The 23,616-nt window shown below is 36.6% G+C and overlaps 1 protein-coding gene across 9 annotated transcripts in view; it reads left to right on the top strand.

The window, feature by feature from the left end:
* Window positions 1-23,616, top strand: part of EMSY (EMSY transcriptional repressor, BRCA2 interacting) — a 108,228-nt gene that overhangs the window by 9,543 nt on the left and 75,069 nt on the right. For 4 of the 9 annotated variants that reach the window (XM_030917374.1, XM_030917368.1, XM_030917370.1 and 1 more), the window contains exons 4-9: window positions 368-442; window positions 1,804-1,845; window positions 5,198-5,373; window positions 6,960-7,112; window positions 10,824-11,083; window positions 19,577-19,853. In XM_030917374.1, coding sequence (XP_030773234.1) covers window positions 368-442; window positions 1,804-1,845; window positions 5,198-5,373; window positions 6,960-7,112; window positions 10,824-11,083; window positions 19,577-19,853 — 983 coding nt within the window. The remainder of the gene's footprint in view (window positions 1-367; window positions 443-1,803; window positions 1,846-5,197; window positions 5,374-6,959; window positions 7,113-10,823; window positions 11,084-19,576; window positions 19,854-23,616) is intronic. The other 5 variants (XM_010366780.2, XM_030917375.1, XM_030917371.1 and 2 more) reach the window with 3 other exon arrangements.

Below are 23,616 nucleotides of genomic sequence, written 5' to 3'. Positions count from 1 at the left end.
CAGCATTCACAATTAGAAAGCCATTCAGCATCTGTTTGCATGTTTAGATAGCAGGAAGCTCTGCTAATCTTATCCATGGTCTGACATTTCTGAAATTTGGAAGTAATACCTTGATATCAGGCTGAATTTGTCTTCCTATGATTTGTAATTTGCAACTAATTATTTCTGCAGTTACACAGAATTAGTATGAATCCTTTTCTAAGATGTTAAAGCGTTTGAAGATACATATTAGGCTCCTGTCTGTATCTTTTCACAAACCAATCTTGTCTCCCTTCTCCCCCCAGAAATGTTGACTTAAACATTAATGAAAGTATAGAAAAGAGCTGCCTGCTTGACAGAGTTCTATAATGGCTATTTTTCTTCATAGCATCTCAACAGAACGCCACCGTGCTGAAGTTCGGAGAGCAGTAAACGATGAACGGTTAACAACAATTGCACATAAGTAAGCCATTAGTCATACCATCCCTGATTTTTTTATGACATAGTATAACACAGTTTTGAAACAGTCTTCCTATTGTGTAGCAGATTCCTGAGTCTTTCAAGTAACAATATCTCTATACTCAGGGATCCTGATCATAGCAGTAAAAGTGATATTAACTGTTTATTCAGTTGGTTATGTTTTTGCATTTGGTTAGGCAAGCTTTAAGTACTCAGGTCAAATCCTGTTACAATGTAATCTCTGTCCAACTAAAAATCACCATAATTTAGCGGATGATTCACTTACTTGAGACCAAGTTCAATAACAAAGTATTGTGTCCCTTAAAATTGAAAGCCCTTTAGAGGTTCTTTGTAATGGTATTTGATATGTTATTACCTTATAAACAGGCATTGTAACTTTTTTGATATCTGACTCATTATTTTGTGTGTTTTGAGATTCAGAAAAAAATGTAAAATTTTTGTATTCTGTCTTTAAGAAATATGAATATAACATCTCTTAATTTATTTTTAAAAAGCCCCCCAAAAAAACCGATTAAAGATTCTTACCAAACTGTTTTCTGATCATTATAACTATTTAAGAGGAGGGGTGGAGGGTGGTAGACGATTGAGGGCAGGGATCAAGCCGTAATTGAGTACGTATGGAGACAGTGCCTCCTAAAGAATACAAAGGAACAGAAATTAGCCTTTAGATGTTTATACAAGGTGATAAAGCATTTCATAAAATATGTTATAGTATAATTCATTTATTTTTTATTTTTATGTTTTAATGTTAAATGAAACTAAAGGGAAAAATTCAGTGCATTTCCATAATGTGAGAACTTAAACATTGTATTTAAACCAATTGGCAATATTTGAGTTGACCCCCAAGAGCTTCATCTTGTGCTTCACTGTCCGTCATTTTACTTAACATAAAATGGGGTGCTACCTTTTCAACAGCATAGTTTGAAGGTTTAGCTGTTTATTCTGGAATTTTGAGATTCTTCAGTGGTAGGTATGCGCTGTAGAAGTTTAAGAATTTTCCATTAGAGACATTTAGTAATCTAGTTGCTAGGCTAACATGGTTGAAACACTCAAATGTTAATTAATGTGTTCCTTTTAATTTGCTCTAAGCTTTTGACTTTGGGTGTTCTAGAAGTAATGGTAACTGAGCCTAGATTCTAATTTGAGAACTGGTAATAGGAAATGTATGTGCTAGAGAATAAAGTAGTAAACCTTAGCTTGCATTCAGAGGCACTTAGAAACAAATCAGTATTGTAGAAGCATTGGAACGGTATTGTGGGGCAACTAGTTGTAAGTTGATGCATCAGTTTCATACTTAAAGGATAACATTTATTTAGTCTCCTTTTCCTTTTTTCCCCTTTAAAGAATGAATTTATCCTTATATTTGGGTGAAAGACCAAGTTACAGGTATGCAAATAGGTTATTATTATTTCAGGCTTTTTCTTGTATTTATTTCCAAATTGAAGCTCTCAATTATTCAGGGGCACATTATTCCATTTATGAATTAACCATGCCCCTTGCTTTCCTTCTCTTCCCCTCCTCCCCCTCCTAATACTGCCCACCCTTTAGCCATTTTGCTGCTTGGGAGTACTTCTAGTCAGAGGGTGGGAAGGGAGAGGAGGTGAAAATTTTAATTAGTCATTTTACCACTTGTTAGTTGTCCTGGAAAAGGTTTGGTGGAAGAATTTACAAGCATTTGCCAAAATATTTTTGGATAATATTTGAGTTTCTTTAATCTGTTTGACCTCTCCCTTTCCCTCCTCTCTCCATTAGCATGGATAATTGAGAGTTGGCTTTTATCTGCCTGTGTTTCCTCTTTTTTCTTTCCTTTATGATTTCTTTAATACATAAATTTCATTTTTTTGGAAAGAGTTTACTTCAGTGTATAATTTTGAGCTTCTTAGGTTTTTCTATATTCTTGTTTTAATATATTATTGTTTTAGTTGGATCAGATGTTTTATTTACTTGTTGAGCTCAAGGGGTCAGTGAGTGGGGATTGATGAGGAAGGAATAGATCTCATTCTTTTCGTCTCCTCTGCCCTCTTCCCCTCGGAAGTGGCAACAGAGCCTAGTTCCAAATATTACCTATAGGAGGGCTTCATACTCCAAGCCTACAAAAACAACTAAAGGAATGCATCTGAACTGACTGCATTCTCTTTCTCCTCCCCTCCCTTCCCCCCACTCAAAATAGGAGTTTAGGTCAGAAGGAATGTGGTTGAAAGGTGATGAGAAAGCTGAGAAGATTGAGCACAAAGGAGGGGAAAACAAAAGGAGTGGCATATCTGGGATCAAAGAAAAGCCTTTCTTGTGGCTTGAAATATAACACGTGTTTATTGTTTGGCACCAGGCCACTTATTAAGTAGTTTGATACTCTTAATTCAGTTTTTAATTACATCAGAATGTTACAGTATTAACGCCTTGGATGTCAAGGAGCTTCGGATTTTTTAATTGGACCACTCTTGCCCATGTTGTCTCTAGATTGAGGAGAAAGTGGCTATCTGGAATTTCTGCTCTCTTAATCCTTTCCCCGTCACTCAGACATTCACAGGATACTGCGTCAGTTTCTGTGTGAGGATGAAGATTTCTTACTGGTGCCTTGTACACCAAAGGATATGTGGGCCAAGGTAGTTTCATTAGTATAATCTTAGATTTCTCAGAAAAGGGACTGGAGCAAGGTTTCCCCTGTCATACTTAGTATAAATAGAGAGACATTCTTATACTCACACTAAGGTATCTCAGTGAAGCCCTCCAGGAAGATGTTTAGTCTATAAAATCTAGTTTAGATAACTTGTGTAACTAATGCATATTTACACTTACGTCTTCATTACTAAGCAAATAGGAATTTCTGATCTAATTCTAACATAATACTTAATTTTTCACTCAAAGTTTGAGCATGTTTGCATGAGTAGAAATTTGGAAGATTTATAGATCTTTCTAAAAGTTGCAGTGGTGTCTTTTGCACTGCAGGTTTTGTCTTTTCAGTAGCATGTGTTCATGTGCTTCAAATTATTAATCTTCCATAATTTCTGCCACCACTTAAACAATACACCAGGTAAGTGTAGATGTCACTTAATTTGTGTGGTAAACTCTCACCAAGCAAGCTTATTAGTGATATTCTAATAAATTGATAGCAAAATAAAAGTAAACCAAGAATATGCTGAATAGCTTTTAGAATTTTTTCCTCTAACAATTAGCTTTTGTGTCTCTTTCTTGTTTGTACCATTCTTTGTTTCAAAACTAGCATCAACTTGGGGATTATATAATAACAAATTTGTGAGTGTTACTAAAGTTTTAGGAATTCCCCTTTCTTTTATCTTAGATAGGACTGTGTTAAACCATAAGGGAATTTACACATTTTCCACAGTAAGCCAACTGAATTCATCAGCTCTTAGAAATTCCTTTCTGAACTGAACTTAAATCCTTAAATTGTAAAAGTGATTTATTCCATTCAATGAAAGTTGGTAGTAATTCAACAGCAGTATCCAATTGGTATACATCAAAGGCAAAACCCATTTGAAAAATTTTATACTTTCTACTTGTCTGTCAAATAATTTCAGTAGTATGATTATGCTGGTCGAAGGAGACATTTATTAGTTGTGTGACCTTAGGCAAGTTATTTGATGTCTCTGACTCAGTTTCCTAATCTGTAAAATGGAGGTAATAATACTACCAAATTCATAGGATTGAAGAGTTAATACATGTATATGTTTAGAACAATCCTTGACATAAGTGCTTAATGATAACCACTGCCCACTAACAAGGGCTTTTATACTCTTATCTAAATCTGAGAATGCGTGGACATACAGAATCTTAAACTCTAAGTTAGTTTGAAGAACCTATGGTTTCAAATGCAGAAATATTTCTGATTTAGTGAAGAGATTGATTATTTCTGAGTGAATTTTAAACTTCAGCACTAATCATTAGTCAGAGTCTTTCATGGAACCAATTTAAGAGAAATGATACAACTACCTTTTGCTATTCCAACTTCTGGTTGAATTCTTGGGATAAAATTTGTTCAAGGAATTTAGGGTAGATAAACTGAGAGTGGTGTTTGCTTAGAGAGAGAGTTCAATTGTCTTAATTCCTTCTTAGAGTGAAGAGTAGTATAAATACATAAAAATAATGGCGCGTTTCTTCTAGTGTACTTAGATCTAGTCTGTTTTTAACAAGAAGGATAATAATACATTATCAGTGACACATATGGTTATATATACAGTACTCTTCCATTCTTTTCTACTTAGGCTCCCTCGTTTACTGCCTCAGTTTCCCTTGTTTGAAAGCCTTAGAACCTCTGGCCATGCAGGCAGTTAGATAATTTTCAAAAGGTTCAGTGAATTCCATCCTTAATTAAGGAAAATCTGACTTTTAAAATTATAAGTGCTTATTACTTTCTTGTGTTAATTATAAAATTAAGTTCTAAATATTAGTTGAAATACTAGTTTTCATTAGTGATAGCAGATTTAAGTTAATGAAACCAAAGCCAATATTTATTTAGAAGGCATAGGAAGATTTTTTGTAGTTTCAGTTATGTTCATGATAAGATTCAGATTATAGAATAAACTGTGTAAGAACCTAAGTGTGTGACATTCCTTGAATTATAATTATTCATAATTTTGATCTTGCTTGCTTAAAATAAAGCCTCTCCTATTCCCTCAGGGCACTTTTTATAATTTAAAAAGTTATATATGTTTGAGCATATATGTTTGATTTGTTTTTAGTGATTGGAAACCCTTGTAGCAGCGCTTTCTTTTTTGTTTAGTATGTCTGGACCAAATAGCTCTTCAGAATGGTCCATTGAAGGTCGTCGATTGGTACCACTGATGCCCCGGCTCGTTCCCCAAACCGCCTTTACTGTAACAGCTAATGCTGTTGCTAATGCAGCTATCCAGCACAACGCATCTCTTCCAGTGCCTGCGGAAACAGGAAGCAAGGAAGGTAAGTAGAAAAATATGCCTGTGTTAGAGAGTACTTTTCTTAGAATCTTCAATACAATTTCAAGAAAAGTTGTCTTATTTTTCATCTACTTATATTCAAGTGTTTAAAGGTTATGAAACATAGTAGGAAACTCTAATTCTGAAATTAGACTGCCAGATTTTTAGTCTTAGACAAAATTTAAGTCTCCCTTTTGTCGAAGGTGTGAATTATGTTAATCATCAAAATTGCAGAAACCTTGGAATGGATTTTTGATATCAGTGTGTCTTGTTAAAAATGAATAGAAGACCTTAATGGATGACATTAGAAAATAAATAAGGTAACAGAAGTCATTTAGCTGCTAAAAAATGATTCTGAACTGATAGCTTTAGAAAATAAAGCTCCGTTTTCATTTTCTGTAATCAATGATATATGCTACTTCTTTGTTCTGGTTAATGAATGTGCTGAATCCATTCCCTGGCAGAAGGGCTTTCTTATCATTATTTATCTAGTAATTGACACATGCTTTAAAAATCCTCCAATTCTCTAGTGACCACCAAGAGTAATATTAAATTTGACAGAGCATATTTGGATTGACTCAAGTAGTTTAGTTTGATGTTGCATGACAATGACCCTAAAAACAATGCATTTGTCAGGTTACTCTGGGGAATTGGAATTGTCTTTGCTTGCCTAGCAATGGCCATGGAACAGAGTAAGGCACTCTTTTTTATGCATGACAGGCTCTGTTTTAGGGTGAGAAAAGGTATATTTGGAGGAAGACAGTGTATAAATTTGGCCTCCATTGAGTTCCTCCATCTACCGACTCTCAGGTAGAGTGGAAAGAATATAGAGTTTCCACTAGTCAAATCCATGTTCGAATCTTAATTTGTCATTTCCTAGCTGTATGACCTCCAGCAAATTTGAGCTTCTGTGAGCCTTGGGTTCCTCATCTTTAAAATGAGAATGTGATATTGTGAGAATTAGTGAAGATGTATGGAAAGGATTTAGTGTGTGGTACTCAATAAATGATGCCTATAACCTATTCTTACTGTTGTTTAGCTGTATCCCTTCATTGAATGATAGGTTGAAATATGATGTTGTCATTATTTTAGTTGAGTTGTTGTGCTGCTTGGATGGCAATGACTAGTGAGTTGATTTATAGAAAAGAATGTTACCTTGATTCTTCCTTAGTGGCCACGTTGGAAATTGCTAAGGTTAGGGAAAAAGTATCCACCCATGTCATTGGTGCTGCTATTAGTATTAAAAGGGAATACAAGTAAGTGCCTGTTGTCCAACTCCTGCCATGAGTGAAAATTATTTTCATTTTTCTTAGTATAATTTTAAACTTTATTTCTTTGTAACTGCGTTTTTCTCCATCAGCAATACCACCTGTTGACAAGCTGTTAAATACTTGGGAAAAATCTATTTAAGTGATAATTTTCAGGAAAGGTTATTAATGCCTTTTAATCTGTGGACCTAATACCTAGTACTGGCCTCTGACTTCTGATCACATGAAAATGTTAAAATTGGCCTGCAATAAAAATAATTTTTTTGTATGCCTGGACAGTTTTGGTGAAAGTTAACAGCAAACTTTTTTATCGTTCCTTCAGTAGTGGTTTGCTATTCCTACACAAGTACCACGTCAACCCCAACCTCTACCCCTGTTCCAAGTGGCAGCATAGCAACGGTTAAGTCTCCAAGACCTGCCAGTCCTGCCTCCAATGTAGTTGTCTTGCCAAGTGGAAGTACTGTTTATGTCAAAAGTAAGTGATATTCTCAGTGTTATCAGGGCCGTCTTGGCTAAATGCTGCTGTCTAGGCTCTGATTAGACCTGCCTTCCTGGATTAAATCATTGGTCCACTAGCTGTTAGTAGGGTTAGTTTTTGAAGATTTTAAATAATTCCTTTCTTTACATATGACTAGGTATATATTGCTTTTTTAATCAGTTCTGGGGTTTGAGAAGTGACTTCATTTTTGTTCCCTGTGGGTAATCTGCCTTTGAACTGTGCTATCCTTAAGAATTCACTTTTTTGATTGTCATGAAATAGAAATGTTGTGAATAGAAACTGAAGGCATGTGCTTATGTGATTTATTCAATATTTCTCCTAGATTATGTATTATCCAACTATTAGATTCAGTGAAACATTTTAGAGAGCCTATCTTTATTTCTAATTGACTGTAATTTTTGAAGTTTCTTTCGTTTGTAGTTTTTAATTCCTTGATTCTACCCTATGAAGCAGTTTGGTGTCGTGCTCGTTTTTTTTTTTCATTTTTTGGTTTTTAATTTCGGTTATGACAATGTCGCTTTATATATATATTTTTTAATTTGTAAAGAAAAGGGGCTGGGCACAGTGGCTCACGCCTGTAGTCCTAGCACTTTGGGAGGCCAAGGCGGGCAAATCATCTGAGGTCAGGAGTTCAAGACCAACTTGGCCAACCTGGTGAAACCCTATCTCTACTAAAAATAGAAAAAAAAATAAATAAATAAACATTAGCCAGCCATGGTGACACGTGCCTGTAGTTCCAGCTACTCGGGAGGCTGAGACAGGAAAATTGCTTGAACCTGGGAGGCAGAGGTTGCAGTGAGCTGAGATTGCGCCACTGCACTCCAGCCTGGGCGACAGAGCAAGACTCTGTCTCAAAAAAAAGAAAGAAAAAAAGAAAAGTGGTTGATTTGGCTCACTACTCTGCTGATTGGAAGGTCCAAGTTTGGGTGAGGATCTTATGCTGCTTCAACTCATGGCAGAAAGTGGAAAGAGAGCAGGTGTATGCAGAGAGATCCCATGGTAGGAGAGGAAGTGAGAGACAGAAACTGAGGAAGCCAGAATCTTTTAAAATTTTTTATTTTTTGCTTTGTTTTTCCTGTCAACTGGAGGTCATTAATATTTGATTTTCATTTTTCTCAATATAGTTATAAACTTGATTTCTTTGTAACTTAGAGGTAAAGTTTGCTGTTTTAGGCAGGAATTATTCTAGGTCTTTGTTGGCCCTGTTTAAATTAGGAGTTAAAAAATTGAAGAGGTAGGGTTATATTTTATTACTAATTTCGGGAGTCATGCTACATAATTGTTTATGTCTGCTCTGCAGAGATTTCCTATGTTAAGTTGCTATGTTTTATGTTTCTCACTTGATTTTAAAAAGTCTAAAAAAAACAGTTGAGGCTTTAGTTCATAAAGAAAAAATGCAGAATCTAGGACTATAATTAAATTTATATCTGATTTCTGCGGATTTAGCCAAGGTGGTCTTTTAAAATAACTGTAGAGACTTACTTTTTGATCATTTTTAAAGCACTAGGCTGAAGCTGGGCACAGTGGCTCATGCCTGTAATCCCAGCACTTTGGGAGGTTGAGGTGGGTGGATCACTTGAGGTCAGGCATTTGAGACCAACCTGACCAACATGGTGAAACTCTGTCTCTACTAAAAATACAGAAACTAGTCGGGTGTGGTGGCAGGCACCTGTAATCCCAGCTATTTGGGAGGCTGAGGCAGGAGAATCGCTTGAACCTGGGAGGCAGAGGTTGCAGTGAGCTGAGATCGTGCCATTTACTCTAGGCTGCGCAACAGAACGAGCCTCCATCTTAAAAAAATAATAATAAAAGATAAGAAAAGAAAAGAAAATACTAGGCCAGGCATGGTGGCTCATGCCTGTAATCCCAGCACTTTGGGAGGCCAGGGCGAGCGGATCACCTGAGGTCAGGAGTTTGAGACCAGTCTTGCAAACATGGTGAAACCTCATCTCTACTAAAAATATAAAAGAATTAGCCAGGTGTGGTGGCGGGTGCCTGTAATCCCAGCTACTTGGGAGGCTGAGGCTGGAGAATCACTTGAATCTGGGAGATGGAGGTTGTGGTGAGCTGAGATCACATCATTGCACTCCAGGCTGGGCAACAGTGTGAGACTCCATCTCTTAAATAAGTAAATAAGTAAAATACTGAAAGTGCATCTCAAACATGAAGAAACGATTTCACATAATATGTAGTTTTAAGTAACCTGGAAGATGATTGCTTTATGCTCAGAAGTCATACCAACAACGTTAGTTTGGGATATAATCATTTATTTGCCTAACTTTGTATGTGCAAGGCACTATACTGGGGAAACAAACAAATAAGACTTAGTCATTACCCTCTGGGAGCCCCTTACTAATAGGAGATGTGTAGACAATCACATTGCCATCTGGTAAGTGGTACAGCTTAGGAGAGAGGTGGATTAGCTTTGCTTAGAGGAATAAGGGAAAGCTTCACTAAGGAGATGGCTTGTAGGATGATGATTGCAGAATGATGAAGAGGTCATTGATGGTAGGTGGTATTCCCCAAGGAACAATAGTATATGGATACTCAGAGATGGATAGAATGTGATTAAGGTGGCTTTGGGGAATGGTGAGCAGTTCAGAATCCCAAGATTAATAGGGGTACATGGGGTTGGATGTAACAGGTATTGTGTTCTTGGAAAGATATGGAGTCTTGAATGATATGGTAATGATTTTGTGCCTCATCTTGTAGGGAGATAAAAACTACTAAAGGGGCTGGGCGTGGTAGCTCAAGCCTGTAATCCCAGCACTTTGGGAGGCCGAGACGGGCGGATCACGAGGTCAGGAGATTGAGACCATCCTGGCTAACACAGTGAAACCCCGTCTCTACTAAAAAAAAAAAATACAAAAAACTAGCTGGGCGAGGTGGCGAGCGCCTGTAATCCCAGCTACTCGGGAGGCTGAGGCAGGAGAATGGTGTAAACCTGGGAGGCGGAGCTTGCAGTGAGCTGAGATCTGGCCACTGCACTCCAGCCTGGTCGACAGAGCGAGACTCCATCTCAAAAAAAAAAAAAAAAAAAAACTACTAAAGGATTTTAGGCAGTGCATAGGAATGATTAGATGTGAAATTTTGTAACTAGTAGTAGGATTGAGGGTAGATAGAAGTGGACAGACTGGAAGCATGGACATCTTGTAGGTGATTGTTGCCAAGATACAGGCAGGAGATAAGAAGGCCTGACGTGGCCATAGGTTTAAAGAAAGGAGGGAAGGCCAGGTACAGTGGCTCACGCCTGTAATCTCAGCACTTTGGGAGGCCGAGGAGGGCGGATCACCTGAAGTCAGGAGTTCAAGACCAGCCTGGGCCAACATGGTGAAACCCTGTCTCTACTGAAAATACAAAAATTAGCTGACCATGGTGGCGGGTGCATGTAATCCCAGCTACTTGGAAGGCTGAGACAGGAGATTCACTTGTACATGGGAAGCAGAGGTTGCAGTGAGCTGAGATCACGCCACTGCACTCTAGCCTGGGCGACAGAGTGAGACTTTGTCTTAAAGGAAAGGAGGGAAGGCATTCAGAGACCACTTTTCTGAGGGAGGATTGATAGAACTTATTGGCTAACGGCTTAAGACAGAGAGAGGTCAAGGACGATATAAAGATTTTAAAAATAAAGTGTAAAATGCAAGATTAGTTTGGTATACATATAGCAGTATTGTCGTTGCCCTTCAGGTGTAAGCTGTTCAGATGAAGATGAAAAACCCAGAAAACGAAGGCGAACAAACTCTTCCAGCTCCTCTCCTGTTGTTCTAAAGGAAGTTCCAAAGGCCGTTGTTCCAGTCTCAAAGACGATCACTGTGCCTGTGAGTGGTAGTCCCAAGATGAGCAACATCATGCAGAGCATTGCCAACTCCTTACCACCCCACATGTCTCCTGTGAAAATAACCTTCACTAAACCGTCAACACAGACAACAAACACAACAACACAGAAGGTATGTAGTGGAGGGAGTCTCTGCCTGCCAATTGTTTCTTTCAGATAGTATGATTCAGATTTAATAAACATGCACTGAGTGCTTACTATGTGCTTGGCATTATGCTGGGGATGTTCACATCTTTTACTTTGTTTAATTCTCCAGCTAAGGCTTTGGGATAGGTATTATTATTTCACTTTTGCAGATGAGGCTTTGCAATGTTAAATGACTTGCCTAATATGACACAGCTAGCCGATCTCTTCTAAGAATTGTGCTCTGTTTTATCATTGTAATCCTATTTGGAAAAAAATTTAAATAGAAAAACAATTTTAACCTTTATTTGTATGACCTTCCCTGTAGGAACTCAGATTTTAATTTGCCAAAATAGTAAAGTTGTCAGGTGTTTCATAGAAGAAAGGAAGGATATAATTAAGTGAATAACTTTTGTTATCTTCTTTTTAAATTCTTTGTATGCTATTATTAATTCATTCTTAAACTCTTATCTAAATATGTTGAAGTCATTAGTATTTTGTCAGTTTCATGTTATTAGACCCCTCTGTCTTCCCACACTGATCTGGATGGACCATAATGGCTCTCTAGGCTTGTTGCACACCTATATTTCTGGGATCTCTCCTTAACCATCATTCTGATCTTCTTTATTAGTTTCTTTGCTCATTTTGCTAGAGCATATCCTCCAGTAGCTACCTGGTGTATGGGTGGATGGAAAGTAAATTTTTGGGGGCCTTGCATGGTAGACTGCAAATTTCTTTATTCTACCTTCCCACTTTTTTTATGGTTTAACTAGGAAAAGTATTCTAGGTTGTAGGTCATTTTCCCTGTCAATTTTTGAAGGTGTTGTTGCTCTGTTGGCTTCCAGCTTCCATTATTGATTTTGGGAAGTCCAGTGCCATTCTAATTTCAGATCCTGTTTTTCTCTTTACAAACTTTCAATAACTTTCGGAATTCTGAAATTTCAAGGTAAAGTTCCTTGGTGTGGGTCTTTATTTCATCCATTAGGTTGTATACTCAGTGGGCCCTTTTATTCTGAATATTTATGTCTTTCAATTCTGATACATTTCTTGAGTTATTTATTTGGTTTGTCTCTTTTTTCTCTTTTTGGATCACCTGTTACTTGCCTATTGAACTGACTGGATTGATCCATTTATCTTTCTCATTGCCATTTTCCATTTGTTTGCATTGTTTTCCTACTCTCATACAATGGTTAAAAGCCTATATTTTGGAATTGAACTTCCTGGATTCAGATCCCAGCTTTTGCCACTTACTAGCTATTGGACTGTAGGAAAACCAAACTCTCTACCTGAGTTTTCTCATCTATAAAACAGAGAAAACAATGTATTTATTTTATAGGACTTTTGGGTGTAAATACATGAAATAGTATATGAAAAATTGTTAGAGCCTTGCACATAGTAAATGCTCAGTATTTTTATTTTCTTTATCATTTAATTTTATTTTTCACTACATTTATATAATTTTTCATTTTTGCTCTCATACTTTAAATTTCTAGTAACTCTTTTTCTCTGAAAGTTCCTTTAGAAAAAAAAGCATCCCGCTCTTTCATAGAAGCATTGTATTTTCTTACCTAATGAGATTCATGACAATTTTTTAAATGTTTTCTTCTTTCATGTTCTCTCTGTAAGTTCCTTTTATCTATTTGTTTTGATCTCTTTTATTTAGTTTTCTTAAGTGTCTGGCTGTCTGCTTACAAATGAAAATAGGCACTAAAAAGGTGACAGAAAGCTCTGTGTGTATGGGTGGGACATGCTGACTGGTGACTTTCATCATAAATTGACCCAACTGGACTATTTTGTTCAGGAACATCCACTACCCCTTTACCTCCACCATTTGTCACTGTCTTTAGGGCTTTTGTTTGGACTGGTAGATTGCTCAGAAATATCCCAGTTTCCTACCTTGAGTAATATAAGCCTGGGTGGCAGTGTTTTGTTTCGGGGTTAAATGGAGGGAAAGGGCTGGGTGGGCTCACCATTCATGATATATATACTTCACTTAACTCCTCTGTTTTTAGCATAGTACCTGGCCTCTCAGCTGTGCCTGATGTCATTAGATTTCTTTGTCAATTTCCCTCATGACACTAAATTCTTAGCCTTCCTTAGGATGGGAGAGAATAACTAGGGATCTAAATGGTTCTTAAATAGATTTTCAACTAATTTTCCTCTCTTTAGTTGCACGTTTATCCCCACTTCAGAAGTATCTGGTGTTCTCAATTCCTGAGTCTTTCTGGGGCTCACAAATGCAGGTTGCCTTATTTTTTGTTATTGTTTACTGCGTTAGGTTTTTACTTTCTTGGATATGCTTAATCCATTCCTATTTGTCTGTTTTTCAGTTTCCAAACTATATAGCTGTTGTCTCCTTTTTGTTTTGACCTTACAGGTTTATGTGCCTTTTCCCTTTTTAAAAAACAATCCCTTCTTGCTATTTTAGAGGGATTTTGGGGAAGAAGTTTAGGTAAATTGTGTGGTCTTTCAACCTTTGAATCTTTATTCCTGTGATAACTTCCCCTTAAAGAACCTCCTCAAGTTTCCTGCAAAGATGTCATTATATAATATATTAAAAATTATCATTATTTTCTTGGTAACTAGAAATGATAATGAGCTGATCTGTGGGATGTAATTCTATTTTCAGTCTGAAGATGAGGGATTATGGTATTAGAATCAAACAAAAATGTTTAGAGTCAGGAGTCCTGGGTTGGAACCCTAGCTCTTCTAGTATGACCTAAATAAATTAGTCTTTCTGAATCTGTTCACTCATTTATGAGATGAGAATGATGTCATCTTAGGACGTTATTGCAAGGATTAAATGAGATTGGATATTTAAAGAGCAATATAAGGTATGTATTCAACAATTGTTGGTTCCTTCCCTTGCAGGTATTTTATGTAATATAGAGGTTTGTTTATTTACACTGTTGATTAATAGCTGTTCCAAATAAATGAATTCATCACTTCATTGAAGCATATCCCTTCATATATAGAAATTAACTATTTTTGATGACTTCTTAAGTTTTATACTGAAGATAATTTTTACATTTTTATTTGATGACTCCAAGACAATCTTTCTGAATGTCACTTTTTATATGCTATTATAGTTATTGCTTTCTAAGCTGGCCCTGTATTAGGTGGCATCATTCTGCTGTACCCTGAATTTTTAAGTCTGCTTACTTAAATGTTTTTACTGCCTTTGTTGCTGGATCTTATTTTCTCAGTAATTCTTCTCTCTTCCCTGCTTCTTGTCTACCCTTTTAATTTGGTATTTGAGAAATAGTAAAGCAAAGCAATAGCTAAAAGACTACCTACCTCCCATCCATATCCTTCTATTCCCATGCTCTGTTTTATTGTTATTCATTATACTTATAACTAGTTGATATTATATTGCAAAGTTGTTTATCTTCTATTTCTCCCAGGGACTATAAGCTGCTAAGGGTAGAGACTTTGTCTTATTCTTCAATGTATTTCCTAGTATTTAGAATAGTACCTGGCACATAGTAAGTGCTAATTAATGTTTGTTGAATGAGTAAATTAATTAATGAACGAATAGATGTATCTGGTTCCAATACTGGCTTAGCTACCGCCCTTGAGCCTGTTTCTTTATAAAATAAAGATGATCATAGGCCAGGTGTGGTGGCTCACACCTGTAATCCCAGCACTTTGGGAGGCCGAGGCAGGCGGATCACCTGAGGGTGGGAGTTCGAGACCAGCCGGATCAACATGGAGAAACTCCGTTCCTACTAAAAATACAAAATTAGCTGGGCATGGGGGCGCATGCCTGTAATCCCAGCTACTCGGGAGGCTGAGGCAGGAGAATTGCTTGAACCCGGGAGACAGAGGTTGCAGTAAGCCGAGATCATGTCATCGCACTCCAGCCTGGGAAACAGGAGTGAAACTCCATCTCAAAAAAAAGAAAATAAAAAAAGAAAATACTTAACATAGTACATACAGTGAGTGTGCAGTAAATGTCACCTAATACTATTAACTTTTCAGTCTTCTTTGGTAGACTAAGCTAAAAATACATGTAGTAGATGAGGGCTCAGTGAAGTTTGTGAACTTTTTTTAAGTTCATTGACTTTACCATATATTTATTTTTATTTTTTTTCTTCTGAATTTTCAATTGAGAATGGATAGTTGAGGTTTTCAGACTTGTGATATTTATAAGAGGGCATATTTATCTCCCAAGTTATATATGAGCCGTACCATGAGAGTTCAGGTTCAGAACCTTAGATTTGTCTTACTGTGGTTAAAAAAACAAATGTTTAAAACAAATTAAATTAAAAATAAGACTCATTCATTCCACAAATATTTATTGAGCACCTACTATGTTCCAGATGTAAAACTGTACTCTTTTACTTCATGTGTACTCAATGCCATTACTTTTATCATTTTATGGACAAGCCGATATGGGTAGGACTAATAAATGTTCTTAGAGTTTTATGTTTTCCTCTTGCTTGGGTAATTGGATTTTTCTGAAATCTATCCAAGGCTGTCGCCATTATTGCATTCACCTTGGATTTGTCACAAATCCTGTATAAGGCAACTTAGGAATTATTGTAGGTGAAGTGATTTTTATGTTAAGTATAATTATTTATGAATTTGTGGACTTTATTCAAATTCAAATAGGTAATATATTTTCAGGGTAGACACATTTCCACCTGTGTTAATGTGGTGCCTTCATTTTAAATATAACATTGATGCAGCACTTATATATCAAAGCAGCAGAATTTAGCTTTATGCCTTCATGTGCTTGATTGATATTTTTCATTTTGTCCTTAGGGTGCAAGTCCCAGCACTCTTAAGGAGTTTTTGTGAGTGCTAGAAGGTCAGTAATTTGAATTATGGCCTGAATAAACACTGTTTGGTTCACTTGGTTTTAAACCCCTATACTTCCCCCTGTTGTAATGAGTAACTTTAAAGTGCAAGTAGGTTTCCTCCAAGGTGGATCTCTAATGAAGGATAACTTCTTTTCAGATCAGAAATCATCTTGCAGACTGAAATCTCAAAATAGATTTTATCATTTGTATCTGTAATCTAAAATATGCTCTTAAAGACTCTAGATTCATTTTGCTGAAGTTTTGTCTTAATGTTAAAGCCTACCTGTATACTCTAATTCTGAAATTGCAAATATTTGGTACAAGTGTGAATGCTTCCCTTGCCCTTGCCCATGACAGACATTGCTAATTAACTGTGGCATACTTTCCTGCTAAGCGTTGGTGAATTCTTATCTGTGCCTCAGAGTCCTTATAAGCATTGTGCTCCAGGAGGCTACTACAATTAGTTCAGAACTGGCAAAAGTGAACCCTAATTGCCATTGCTACTCTAATGGTTTGGGTGTGGCAGCAGCTGTGAATTCTTTGGATTCTCAGAGGTATCAGAATTTGGGGAAAAAATAAGAAAAGTTTTAAGTGAAACAAAGTATATTGAAATACATTTTCAGATTGATTTGATGTATAATGCCTTTACTGATATCCTTTTCACATTTATTAAGTAGTAGTAATAAGCTACTAAGTACCATTTGTTGACTGCCAAATATTGACCACCTGCTATGTGCCTAGCACTATGTCAGATGCTTAACATCATTATATCTTTTAATCCTTGTAATGACTTTGCAAGGTAGGTATTATTATCCCCATTTTATAGATGAAAATCAGAGTGCAGAGATTCCAACATGTCCAGGGGCCTGCCATTTTTAAGTGGCAGAGGCAGGATCTAAGTTCAGGTTCATTTGACTCCTAAACTTGTGGTCTTTTTACCATATTGGTCTATTTCTCAGTTGGTATCATGGTTGATTGTTGTTTTCTAATAATGCTATATAGGTGTTTGCTGATCAAGTCTATCTATAAATATGCTGGTTGACTCTATACAGGTGTTTGCTGATCTTATGTATCTTTCTTGATGCCTCAAATAATTAACTAACAAACTCCTTAAAGTAATGGACAAGTACTTATATCTTGTAATTCTCTGTAACACTGGATAAGTACTTATATTTTGTAATTCTCTGTAACACCCAAAGTGTATAATAATAATGTTATGGTCAGAGCTTCTTTGAGATGTAGGTCCTGAGTACAGACATATTTAGTAAATTTTGACTGACTAACTTCCGGCCTTCTTTAGAAGTGATATAAAAATGCAAAAGAATTTTCCCTTAAATTCTTTAGATTTTTCAAAACAGTTTTTCTTTTCTAGGTAGGTACAAATAATGTCATTTAAAGAGGAAGTAGATAATCTGCTCTGTTTTGGGTTTTACTCTACCACCCCAGAATAAAAATGTGATACTACAGACTTCTAAATAATTTTTGTGTTCTCATTTGTAAAATGGGGATAATAATAGTACATGTGTCATAGAATTGTTGGGAGATTTAAATAAGCTGATACATATTAGCCCTAGGGGCTATTCTTGATTCTGTTCTCTTCCTTAACACTGCCATTTCCATTCATCAACAAATCCTATTCTCTCTACTTTTCAAAATAATCTGACTCTGATCTCTTCTCTTTATTTCTACTACTAACAGTCCAGTGCAAGCAGCCTCTATCATTTTTTGCTTGGTCTGATGCAATAGTTTAACTGGTCTCACTGTTTCCCCTCTTGCCTCTTATCATGTAGCAGCTAGAGTGATCTTTTAAAACATACATCAAATTTTGTTTTCCTTCCTACTTAAAATCTTCTGTGACTTTCTATTATACTTAGTATAAAAATCTAAATTCTGCATTTAATGTAGCCTCTGCTTGCTTTTCCAATTCCTCTTTGCCCTATGTGCTTTTTGCTACACTGCCTTCCTTTCTGTTTTTAAATTTATCAAGCTACTTCTGACATTAGGTCCTTTCCTTCATACTATTCTCTCTGTCTGGAATGATTTGTCACTAAATCATCTACAGTTTTCCAGTTATACTGGCAAAACCTTGACATCTCTTTCCTGCCTCTCTTTTTCTCCATTCTTCATTTCAACATACAAGCAAATCCTCTTGGCTTTACCTTTGCAGTGTATTCAGAATCTGTTCACTTTTTACCTCCTTCCGCCACAGATACTTTGGTCACCATCATCCCTGCCTGGTTTGTTACAGGAGCTTCTTAATTTGTCTCCCTTCATTGCCGTACTGTACTTTTTACCTAACAGGTAATGATTTTTAAAAAAATGGACTTTATTTTTTAAAACAGTTGTAGATTTACAGAAAAATTGAGAAGATAGTACAGAGAGTTCTCATATATTCCGCACCTAGTTTTCTTGTTCTCTTTGTTTCGTTTTGTTTTTTACCCACTTCCTGAGAAGTCCCCTTTATTCTGAACATTTTACATTGGTGTGATACATTGTTATAGCTAATGAACAGTATTAATGCATTGATGTTAAAATTAAGTCCATGGTTTATTCATATTTCCTTGTTTTTTACCTATTGTCTTTTTCTGTTCTAGGATACCATATTATATTTAGTTGTTGTTTCTCCTTAGGCTCCTCTTGATTCCTCTTTACTGTGAAAGTTTCTCAGACTTTCCTTTTTATTGATGACCTTGACAGTTTTGAGGAGTACTGGTCAAGTATCTTGTAGATACTCCAACTATTAGAATTTGTCTAATGTTCTTCTCATGATTAGACTATGATTATGGGCTTTTGGACAGAAGACCTCAGAAAGAAAGTACCTTTTTCATCACATCACATAAAGGGTATAATACTGTCAACATGCTCTTAAATGGTTTAGTCCTCCATTACTTCTCTGCAGTTGTCTACTACTACTTTGTACCCTATACATTTGTATCCTGTTCACTAGATCTTTGAAGTTTCTTGAACATACCAAGCTTGCTTCTGCTTTTGGGCCATTGTATTTGCTGCTCCCTGTGCCGATGGATGGTCTTCTGGGTAGCACCATGGTTCATATCCCTACTTCCTTCTGGTTTCTGCTCATATGTCACCTTACTGAGAGGTCTTTATTGAATACATTATTTAAAAAAATCATACAGTGCTCCCATCATTCTTTATTCTCCTACCATACTTTTTTGTCTCTTCCGTTTGTCTCTACGTGACATATACTTAGTTTTCTGTTTATTTCTCTCCCACTACTAAAATGTAAGCTACTTGAAGGTATGAACTTTGTTTCTTTTGTTCATTCTTCTATTCTCCAGCGTCTAGGACCATGCCTGGCACATAGTAGGCGCTCAATAAATATTTATAAATGAATGAATGTTTAAATTACTTTCTAGAAAGAGTGTGCCAGTTTAGACTCCCTAAGTAGTATGCTGAATTGTCTACTTTGCTGTATCTTACACAGCATTGATGTTATCTTTTAAAATATTTGATTTGTAAAATTGTTGCTTTTAAGTACATTTTGATTGTTACTAGTAAAGGAAATTTTTAATATATTTTTAGTTGTATATTCTTCTCTGTTGAATTGCTTCTTCATTTTTCATAAGCTATTTTTGAATTGTATGTAGCTAACTGTGAGTGTAGATACATTCGTAGTATAGTAGGTACATAAAAATAACTTATTTTTTATTCCTTAGGTTATTATAGTCACCACATCACCAAGCTCAACCTTCGTGCCCAACATTCTCTCCAAATCCCATAACTATGCAGCAGTCACTAAGCTTGTACCAACGTCAGTCATTGCTTCTACAACCCAGAAGCCTCCAGTTGTTATAACTGCTTCACAGTCCTCTCTGGTCAGTAATAGCAGCAGTGGCAGCAGCAGTTCTACACCATCACCTATTCCTAATACAGTTGCAGTAACAGCTGTGGTGTCCTCTACACCATCTGTGGTCATGTCAACAGTAGCACAAGGTGAGTGCTGTTTCACAATTCTGTCACAGTTGCTATATGGAATTTTGAAGAAAACTGAGATCCAGCCACTGCACACTTTCCTTTATTATTATTGCTTACCCTAAGGTACAATTCATATGGGAAAAGCAGGATACATGCCTGATTATTTCTCTTTATTTGTATGTTTTCAGATGAATTGGTTCATCGGCCAATAAGATTTTAACTCCCCACATTATTAAGATTTTTGGTGTCTATCAATACATTGCAGATCTTCCTTCTGGTGCTCACCTTGTTCCATCCTTTGCAGTGGGAGCCTCTTTAAGTTGGTTTCTAAATTCTTTTGACACAACTCCATTAGTCTTTAATAGTGTCCTTGTTTCATGGTATGTTGAGATGTTCCAGGTTCATCTTGTACATTTTCTCCCCTAGACTTGAAATTAGACATTTTTTCAGGGAGTCCTGGTTTCTTAGTGAAAAATGGTGTTTAGATACCACAATCTGGGCATTGTGGGGGTGTTCATTACTACTGCATTGGTCATTGTTTCTGCATTTTATTGGTGGACAGAGCTAGAGTTCTTTTTTGTTTGAGAGGAAATATATCATCAGTTCATGCTGATATTACTAATTCCAATTTATAATTATGGGTTTTAACTTTTTCTATTTGTATGTTTGTATCTTTTTTCTTCTGATGATATAGGAAGAATCTTTAGGAACTAGAAAATCCTGATTTCTAATGATTAATAAAATTATACCTTTAATGTATAATACATAATAGTTTCAGAATAATAGAACCAATATGATTATTGAACATAAATTTTTATTGTAGTTATTTCATTTTTAAGGGTATTGTAAGGATATACAGTCAAATTACTGTATTTAAAAGTCACTTGAAATAATTCTTTTCTCTGTAGTCAAGCATTATAGTTTAATTTGTTTCTGGGTTTTTTTTTTTTTTTAGATTGTCATTTTGAAAATTTTCACAAAATTTTATTTATAGTTATATGACATATTTATGTAGTTCCAAAATCAAATCCACAAAATCAGGTATGTTCTGAGAAGTCTGTTTATCTGTGACTTCTTCCAACAGTTATTCTGTCCCCATGAGCCACCCGCTTCAGCCTCCCAAAGTGCTGGAATTATAGGCGTGAGCCACCGCACCTGGCTGTGAATAATAATTTTTACATATTTGGAATTAAAAGTTCATATTCTATTTGGTAGCATGCTTTCATCATATATCGTTGCTTCATTAACATTATTCTATTTCTCTATAAATATCCTAATTATTTTCAGGGCTGTTTAATATTTTTATTATTGCATAATTTATTAAATTTATTATATAATACATAATAATTTATTAAATTATTCCCTTATTGTTGGGTATCTAGTGTGTTTCCAGGATTTGATATTCTAGATTTAACTATAGTTAACATCCTTGTGAATTTAGTTGAGCCTTCCCTTTTCTTAGAACCAGCACTCAGGAAGGAGCAGGATTACCAAATAGAAGAACTGGAATTTTTTTGTAGAGTTTACTAAATGCTGTATTTTATCCCCATGAACTATACCCTTTCAGAATATTTCATTAGTATCTGGCCACTATTAAGTCCTTATTCTTCTTGTTTAAAAAAAAATAGGGCGGAGGGAATAATTTTGGCGATTAAAAAAAATTGAGTAGCATACTGCTTAATCAGTACAGTTGCATCATCCTGAATCTGAAAATCTGAAATCTGAAATGCTCTAAAATCTGAAGCTTTCTGAGTGCCAACTGATGCCACAAGTGGACAATTCCACACCTGACTTCATGTGGTAAATTGCAATCAAAACACAGGTGCACACCACACAGTTTATTCAGTATTCCCAAGGGAAAAAAGACTCCTTCTGCCTTCTGTAGCAGTAATATATCTTTTCCTTGCACACCCAAATTCCCCTGACACAAGCACTCCCACAGCGGGTAATAAAATGGCGTGTATGCAGGCTAGATGTGCCAATAACAGGTTCCCCGCAATGCTCCACATGGGGCCAAGACCTATGTGCATCACTTACCATGGTTTTTTTGCTTATTTTCTGTTCTGTGGTGTAAAGATGTTGAAAATGTCAAAAAGGCCTGCAGATACCTCTGAGGAGTAATAGTGACAAGGAAACGAGGAAGCACTTAAGTTTATCTATAGCACAGAAAGACAAGCTGTTGGAGAAACTGGACAGTGGTGTTAAGTGTGCAGTGTGTTGCAGAAGAGTATGGTGTTGGAATGACTACCATATGTGACCTGAAAAAACAAAAGGATAAGCTATTGAAATTCTGTGCTGAAATGATGAACAGAAGTTAATGAAAAATAGAAATACGCTGCATAAAGCTAAAAATGAAGATCTCGATCACGTATTGAAAGAGTGGATCCATCAGCATTGTAGTGAACTTATGTCACTTAATGGTAATACTGATCATGACATAAGCAGAGATCTATCATGATTAACTAAAAATTGAAGGAAGCTGTGCATATTCAACAGGCCAGTTGCAGAAATTTAAGAAGAGATGCGGCATTACAGTTTTAAAACTTTGTGGTGATAAAGCATTTTTTGATAACAAAGCAGCAAGAAGTTCATTGACAAGTTTGCCATAGTCACCGCTGATTACTATCTTATGCCAGAACAAGTCAATAATGCTGATGAAACATCACTGTTTTGGTGTTAATGCCCCAGAAAGATACTGACTACAGCTGATGAGACAGCCAATACAGGTATTAAGGATGCCAAGGACAGAATAACTGGGATGGGATGTGGTAATGTAGGAGGCACTCATAAATGCTGTGATGGGCAAAAGCTTGCATTCTTGCTGTTTTTAAGGAGTGAATTTCTTACCAGTCTGTTATTATGGTAACAAAAAAGCATGTATTACTGGGGATATCTTTTCTGATTGGTTTCCAAACATCTTGTACCAGCAGCTTGTGTTCATTGCAGGGCAGCTGGACTGTGCAACAATGGCAAGATTTTATTTCTTGATGACTGTTCTCATCTTCCAGTTGAAATTCTCCTCAAAAATAATGTTTATGCCATGTACTTTCCCCCAGTGTGACTTTATTAATTCAGCCATGCAGCCAAGGTAGCCTTAGACCAATGAAGAGTTACATAAAAATGCTTTCCTGGGGCAGTGGTGGCAAGATAGCTGAATAGGAACAGCTGTGGTCTGCAGCTCCCAGCGAGATCAACACAGAAGGCAGATGATTTCTGCATTTCCAACTGAGGTACCTGGCTCATCTCATTGGGATTGGAAAGACAGTGGATGCACCCCATGGAGGGTTAGCCAAAGCAAAGTGAGGTGTTACCTCACCCAGGAAGCGCAAGGGGTTGGGGAACTCCCTCGTCTAGCCAAGGGAAGTCGTGAGGGACCCTGCTGTGAGGGATGGTGCATTCAGGCCCACATACTATGCTTTTCCCGTGGTCTTTGCAACCCACAGACCAGGAGATTCCTTCGGGTGCCTATACCACCCAGGGCCCTGGGTTTCAAGCACAAAACTGGGCAGCTGTTTGGGCAGACAGCAAGCTAGCTTTAGGAGTTTTTCTTTGTTTGTTTTTTGTTTTTTGGACGGAGTCTTGCTCTGTTGCCCAGACTGGTGTGCAGTGGTGCCATCTCAGCTCACTGCAAGCTCCGCCTCCCAGGTTCATGCCATTCTCCTCCCTCAGCCTCTGGAGTAGCTGGGACTACAGGCACCTGCCACCATGCCCGGCTAATTTTTTGTATTTTTAGTAGACATGGGGTTTCATCATGCTAGCCAGGATGGTCTCGATCTCCTGA

The sequence above is a fragment of the Rhinopithecus roxellana genome, chromosome 15, assembly GCF_007565055.1.
Source record: "Rhinopithecus roxellana isolate Shanxi Qingling chromosome 15, ASM756505v1, whole genome shotgun sequence".
In the NCBI taxonomy this organism is placed as follows: domain Eukaryota; kingdom Metazoa; phylum Chordata; class Mammalia; order Primates; family Cercopithecidae; genus Rhinopithecus; species Rhinopithecus roxellana.
This window is presented reverse-complemented; position numbering and strand designations above follow the sequence as displayed.